Genomic DNA, 7675 nt, shown 5'->3' on the forward strand with positions numbered 1-7675 from the left:
AACCTGGGTAATAACATATATATATATATATATATACACGAGTGTTTCAGATCACACGAATCATCCGATTTTTTCGTTAACGCGACACTTTAGAAAAAAACATTTCAGACAAAAGTTGTAGGACTTCAAGGGATCTATTTACTGACGCTATGAATTTGACCTTGAGATAACCTGGGAAAAGTCCAGTCAAAATCAACATAAAAATCTTAAATGGATAACCCAATTTTTTATTATACCGTTCTTTTCCACTAATTAATTTAAACAACTTTTGTCTGAAACGTTTTTCTATTTACCTAATATTTTTTGAAATATTTAAGGAAAACTTGATAACTTTTTTCAATATTTAAGTCACGATATCTCGCTAACTATTTGTCAGAAAAAAAGTGGTACTAGACTTTTCTGCTCTATTCTGCTCTAGTCTCAAGAATATATTGTTACAAACAACGCCCTCACTTTTATTATCTTTCTGACTTTTAGAAATTTCAAAGTCATCACAATTAACAAAAATCAGGGCGCTATTGTAACAATATATTCTTGAGACTAAATAAATAAGAAAGTCTAGCACCACTTTTTCTTCCGACAAATAGTTAGCAAGATATTGTGAGCTAAATATGAGAAAAAGTTATCAAATTTTCCTTCGATATCTAGAAAAATATTAGGTAAATGAAAAAAATGTTTCAGACAAAAGTTGTTCAAATTAATTTGTGGAAAAAGACGGTATAATAAAAAATTGGGTTATCCATTTAAGATTTTTATATTGATCTTGACTGGACTTTTTCCAGGTTATCTCAAGGTCAAATTCATAGCGTCAGTAAATAGATCCTTTGAAGTTCTACAGCTTTTGTCTGAAATGTTTTTTTTCTAAAGTGTCGCGTTAACGAAAAAATCGGATGATTCGTGTGATCTGAAACACTCGGTGTATATATATATATAATATATATATGTATATATATATATATATATATATGTATATATATATATATATATATGTATATATATATATATATATATGTTATTACCCAGGTTGGTAGGATCGGGCAATGTGCTTCATCCTCATATCTTTTTACACGCTAACGTTTTAAAATTATTGTCAGTTATACTGCGAGATTCGCAATAATTATCGAATTATTAATGACAGACAGATCTAACGAGTGAGCGCGTGCCGAAATGATGACTGGAGAAGCGTCGCAGCCTCCCGGGTCAATCGATCTAGCAACTACTGGCAGAATGCTGCGAAACGTAGGAGTGGCGAAATAAAAAACGAATAGCGACACGTTGTCCGTCCCCTTGCCGCGCACCGGCAACAGTTTCTGGATCGACTGGGCCGCGCTCTTGTCGAAATAGCTGCAACGCTTCTCCAATCATCTATGTCGGCGCGCTCCTACTCTTCAGATTTCTGTCATTAATAACTCGATAATTATTGCAAATCTCGCCAAAACGATATTGGACTTATATGATTATCTTAAACCGTTCTATGTCTCTATGAGCTCTGCAACATTAGTTATGAGACACCCTGTACAACATAAAACAAGGAATACATAAAAAAGTAAAGGAACAAATATCAGATAAGTAACTTATATTTATACACAATAAAGTATTAAGTAATTGAGAAAATTGAGCGGAAACGCGCTACAAACAATTTTTTCAAGCGCTCAAGTTATTGGCTGCTTTTTTTTCATTATAGCCAGGTAATAAAAGATAACGCGTACATAATAACAAATAGAAATGGATGTCAACTTTTCTTACATTATTTTCTTTACAGGCAATAGTGCGGAACGCTGACAAACAAAAAATATTAAGAGGCGATGGAGAAGAAGTGGGTTGGGGAGCAACTAAGCTCCTCTTATATCTTTGGCTCTTTTGCCCGCAGAAATAATAAAAAGAAGGATTTGAAATAATAACTTCATCGAACAAATAATATTTCCGAGAGGCACAACCAGGAACTTTAAAAAAAGCGTGAAGAAACATTCAACAATTGTAGACTTTATAGGTATATTGTGAAATTTCTATTGCTTTCTTCTTCAAAATTTTGTCAAATTATTATTCTTACAATTCATTATTATTTACAGCTAATTTGAGCGAGCACCAGAAAAAACATTTACGTTTTGTCCCATCCTGCATTTTGGATGAGATCAAAGTGCGACACATTTTCACAAAGAGAACACGACCTGCGATATATTTGGAACAAATTAGAAAATATGGAAGATACGGATTTGTCGTTAATATTACATTCGTTATTAGAATTGGAAAAAGAAAAATAAATGTATAAATTTATAGTACCTGTTCTTTTCATAATTCTAGGTGTTCTATTTTTTACTCCTTGATTTCTCACGGCTGTTGCATCATCCATTTTCAATATATGATTTTTCATCTTGCTAAAGAAATGTTAAAGTATCTATCCTCGAGGTTTCAGAAATCACAATCTGAAATAACAATAAAAGTTTGACATATGCGAATATAGATAACATATCCACTTTGTTAAAAGAAATCAAAATCAACAGATACAGAATACAAGCGTAAACACTGAGAAAGCCTGTTGAAGGCATCAATGAAAGTAAGATGATAAATATATTTTACGAACCTGCTTTTGGTTTGTCAATCAGTCGTTGCACTGCTGGTGACAGATGTACTCTTATATTCCATGTTAGATATAATTTCAAGTTTTCTTTCACCAGCACATGGTTAACTGGAAGGCTAAAATAACAAAATTGATTACAAAGCAACAATCAACCTGATAACATGTGCAATTATTTTCAGTATATAGGTGCTTAATACTTTATTTTATATAAATATAAGTTATTTATTTATTTATATTTATTTATATTTATTTTATATAAATAAATATAATAATAATATAAGTTACTCATCTGATATTTGTTCCTTTACTTCTTTATGTGTTCCTTGTTTTATGTTGTATAAACTTTATTCCACAGCTAACGATGATGGTACATTGTTTCCAATGCAAAGAACGATGCTGCATGAGTGATGCGCATCAAGGCACAGACTGACAATTTTACTCCGCAGGAGATTGTTCTCCAGCTATAAATGTTCTGCAAGCATATGGTTTGCTACGGAGCTGAAATAAGAAAATAAATTTAAGAAAAGAATCAGTCTGACAATATTCACAGTCACACAGACAGCACGTACATAATTAATCTTTTATTATATGTACACACACACACACACACATACACACACATATATGAATATTAACTCTTATCTGATATTTGTTTATCATCCATTTGTTTCTTCTGCTATTTTCCTTGTGTAAACCTTTCTCTAATCTTGCACAGACTTCACTCCATAGTTAACGATATTGGCAAAATAATTCCACTGCAAAGAATTATGCCATAAACATGAGTGATATTATGATGTATCAAAATTAAACACATATTACAATTATACAATTGTATATAATAATAATCTATTAATTTATAAATATATATATTCACACATTTGTAATTATATTTTTACCTCGTTTATCTCCATGTACTCCACGTTTCCACCTAATCGCGTCATTTTAATATATTTTAATTTTAATTTGATGCCACATTATGTAATTTATATTAATATTTATGAGGAATTATAATTCTTCGATATTTATTGTTTACACGCACCCACATTTGTCGAAAACGTTTCACAACAACGTTTCACAAACGTTTCACAACTAACAGACATACTACTTAAACCGTGTTACTAATCAGAAATTAAAATTATATCGTCTAGAGGTTTTCGTTCGTACCAATACTATCTCCTCCACTTTTCAGGAAAATGAAGTCTAACTCAATGTTGACATCTTCTTTGCCGACGGAAGCCCGCCATGCACGCCATGAGACGGCCATCTTGGATTAGCTGGCGCGACTGACGACGGAGCATAGGGTGCGTTCCGTTTCACGCATACGCGCGCATTTATCTATAGTTTATGTCATGTATATTATAAAAAATGCGCGCATATGCGTGAAACGGAATGCACCCATAGACTCATTAGAGCGAAACTTAAGCCAGCGGCACACGGTGCTTGTTTTCGTGCTGGATTGCTTGCTGGATGAAAATACTGCGTTCTGATTGGTATATTTTCGAAGATGGATGGAAATGCACCAATCAGAATGCAATATTTTCATCCAGCAAGCAATCCAGCACGAAAACAAGCACTGTGTGCCGCTGGCTTTACTAACGCAACCGTGCCTATGGGAGAGAGCGCTATCTCCCGGGTCAGGGCGTTCCGCGATTCCTGAGACTATGTTCCGATATTCACTTCTAGCAGAGAAAATCTATAGTATGTGCAACACAAATTATATATTTTCAGTACTGATAATGAATATTGGAACGCAGCCTGAAGTTTCCACCGGAGCAGCGGCTGTCGATGGCGGTGATTGGCTCTTCGGCGGCCAATCAGACGTCCCCATCGCGGAGCGCAGCTAAGCCGGTTGCACGGTCGCGGACATAAAGGCTCGTCTACATTAACTGTAAGAGTAAGGCTGTAAGGTTGCAAGGCACGAAATGAATATTTTCATTTGCTGACAGCTTACGTTATAGCCTTACAGCCTTACTCTTACAGCTATTGTAGACGAGCCTTAAGTAAACGACTACAATTTATAATTCTACTGTTCACATGAACCTAGATTAGGTTTCATTTCCATCTGTCAATTCTTCCTGTGTTTACAAGCTAATTGAAGTTGACGTATCAGTATATTTGTTTGCAATGGAAAATTTGAAACAACGTGCAGTGATTGAGTTCCTTGTTAAAAAAGGTTTAAAGACAATGGAAATTCATTTCGAGATGGTAAATGTGTTAGGGGAATCTGCTCCTTCAAAAACAATGATTTGTAAGTGGATACTTGAGTTTCAACGTGGTTGTACAAGCATTGAAGATGATCCACGCAGTGGACATCCAAAAAGCGCATCAGCACTAGAAATCATTGAGCAAATACATGTTATTGTTTCTGAAGATCCAAATGTGACTACGCGTGAAATTGCTCATACCATAGGCATTTCAGATGAACGGATACGGCATATTTTGCATAAAGAATTATAAATGAAAAAGGTGTTTGGAAAAGTGGTGCCGCATAAGTTAACAAATTCAACAAAAACTCGCTTGAAAGCAAATTTCTCAGCGTCATTTGGATCGTCTTAAGAAGAATAAAATCAATTTTGTGCGTCGTTATATAACTGGATGAGACTTGGATCTATCACCATGATCCTAAATTGAAACAGGAACGTTTACAGTGAACTGAAGCTAGATGTTCAGCTACAAAGCAAACAAAGCATAAAAGATCGGCAAAAAAGGTTTTGACATCAGTTTTTTGGGATACTGAAAGGATTTTGTTAATTGACTATCTGGAAAAAAGTAAAACAATTAACTCTGAATATTATTGTAACCTTTTGGATCATTTGGATGCAAAAATTCATGAGAAAAGACCTGGTTTGCAACACAAACAAATCATTTTTCACCAAGACAACGCACCTGCTTACAAAAGTGTTTTGTCAATGTCTAAATTCAATGAACTGAAGTACAAATTGCTTGATCATCCACCGTATTCGCCAAATTTGGCACCCAGCGACTTCTATCTGTTCCGAAGCCTGAAACAATTCCTCCGTGGAAAGCATTTTTTTGTCGAATGAAGAAGCTATAGCAGCCGTAGAGGCATATTTCGCAGACCTTCCAGAAACACACTTCCGTGATGGAATAAAATTATTGGAGAGCCATCGGGCCAAGTGTATTGAAGTTAATGGAGACTATATTGAAGAATAAAATCATTTCTAGAATTAGGTATTCTTTATTTCAGTTTCGCTCTGGGAACTTTTCACGCAACCTGTGTTATAATAATACAGACTCAGATGAAATGGATACTCCAGCATTAAATGGAAATGAGGGAACACAGAACAGACAAGAATCATCCGATGTAAGTCTTATACTCCAGGGGACATCCGAAAAAGGTAGAGATAAATAAACACGTTTATATTTTTAAAATAATATGAACTTAATTAAGAGAATTAAGCTGTGTTAGGATAGTTACGATTCTGTTATACATTTATATGTGATTTATTGTTTCAGCAACAGCCATCTTCTATAGCAGAAAAGCAATGATATTAGATACAGAAGCAGCTGTTATAGCGAATTTTGAATTTTTGGGACATACAGACATGGACATGGAAGAGGAAGAAGGAGATGAAGAGGATGAAATTTATGATGCAATTACGGATACCAAACCAAATAAAGTAACGTTTACTATTATCTTGAGTTTTAATGATATTGTTCACGCTATTTGTTAACATAATTTCTTATTTTTCAGGCATCTATCCCCCTTCTGGCGAAAGATGTTGATACAGATGCAGAGGCAGAAGTATTAAATGAATAAAATCTCCTCACAGAAATTGAAGAATCGCCACCTAGTTCTATCCATCTGGATGAATGAATTCTTCAAAGGGGTTAGTAAATCCCTTTTTATTCGTGTACTTTAGGATAAAATATAAACCTGTTACAATAATAGCTATTTTGTAATATTGTCACATATAATTACATAATCTAATGATGCCTGTAGATTTATTACATAGAGAATTACAACAAGATCCAAGACGCCCAAATAATAAAGAAGGCGGTGATTCCATGCTGAAATTAGGAGAATTAGAACAGTTATGTGTTAACAATGATGCAGAAATATCGTACGATGTAAGTTCCAAGAATTTTCCCCTGTATTTCAGTCGAATCGCTTTTTTCAGCTATGTGAGAGTTACAATTTGTTGATACTCTTAACATATTATTTCTTGCGATGGTTCCCGATGATGGTTGCGATGGTGATTTCTTGCACAGATGGTTCCCAGCACGAAGGAGACCTTCAGAAAAACATGGAATGCTAAATATACGTTCGCATTTTGACGCTGTTAGAGCACTCGTCTTCCATCCTGCAGATCCGGTTCTTATTACCGCAAGCGATGATTACACACTGAAGTTTGTGGAATCTTCATAAGACTGTACCGACAAAAAGTAAATCCAATATCGATTAACACGTTGACTGCCACGGAATTTTTCACGATTCCGGCCTAAAGAGCCAATTTGATTTAATCATGTTATATTATTAAAAACTTTAATAATAGTACATAGTAATAATCAAAAAAAGCTTAAAAAATGTATTTTTTAAACATGTTTTAAAAATTATCACAAAACAAATTTATTTCCTTGTATAAACTTTTTCTTTTTGAATAAACTTTGTATAATTGTATTTATGTAGTTAAAAAATAAGCAAATATATTGTTCACTATTATACTTTATTAAATTATATTAACAATATGTAACAGCATCTAGAAATTATATGATTCTTACTGAAATATATTATTTTTATATAATGGCTAAAAGAAAAATCGTATTACATAAAGTATATTGAAAAAATATAACGTTCAAATATATATATATATAATTATTTATTATTATTATTTTATTTCTTTTTTTGTTTACGATGGGGAAATCCTCATGGATACCCTCGCCTCTTGGGGGGAGGCGAGGGTTATGCCGGACTCTTACCGGCTAAAACCCCACCGGGAGGAAATAAGGGTTCAGAAAATAAATGCACACGTATTTTATATTATAAAAATTTTTTTACTTTACCAATCTTCTTCTACATCCGGTTTTACATTTTTATAATTATTAAATAAATCATTTAAATTAAACACATCATAT

The 7675-nt window shown here is 33.6% G+C and overlaps 1 protein-coding gene across 2 annotated transcripts; it reads left to right on the plus strand.

Annotated features, from left to right (window-relative positions):
• The first annotated feature begins 5794 nt into the window (after positions 1-5794).
• Positions 5795-7091, plus strand: LOC112589847 (uncharacterized). 2 transcript variants are annotated; one of them, XM_025304605.1, is made up of 5 exons: positions 5795-5937; positions 6056-6219; positions 6294-6429; positions 6543-6670; positions 6812-7091. In XM_025304605.1, the coding sequence occupies exons 1-3, from the start codon at positions 5844-5846 to the stop codon at positions 6357-6359; spliced, it is 324 nt and encodes a 107-aa protein (XP_025160390.1). In that variant the 5' UTR covers positions 5795-5843; the 3' UTR covers positions 6360-6429; positions 6543-6670; positions 6812-7091. The 2 variants fall into 2 exon arrangements, with proteins under 2 accessions (XP_025160390.1, XP_025160391.1); XM_025304606.1 differs by having other exon boundaries at positions 6910-7091.
• Positions 7092-7675: the final 584 nt, after the last annotated feature.

This window comes from Harpegnathos saltator, unplaced genomic scaffold (genome assembly GCF_003227715.2).
Source record: "Harpegnathos saltator strain DR-91 unplaced genomic scaffold, Hsal_v8.6 scaffold629, whole genome shotgun sequence".
Taxonomy (NCBI): Eukaryota; Metazoa; Arthropoda; class Insecta; order Hymenoptera; family Formicidae; genus Harpegnathos; species Harpegnathos saltator.

What these genes read in the sequence shown, in the direction of transcription:
- LOC112589847 (XM_025304605.1), top strand. Translation starts at nt 5,844, where the DNA reads ATGGATACTCCAGCATTAAATGGAAATGAGGGAACACAGAACAGACAA. An exon ending in CCAGGGGACATCCGAAAAAG is followed by an intron (nt 5,938 to 6,055) that starts GTAGAGATAAAT and finishes TTATTGTTTCAG; the next exon opens with CAACAGCCATCTTCTATAGC. An exon ending in CGGATACCAAACCAAATAAA is followed by an intron (nt 6,220 to 6,293) that starts GTAACGTTTACT and finishes CTTATTTTTCAG; the next exon opens with GCATCTATCCCCCTTCTGGC.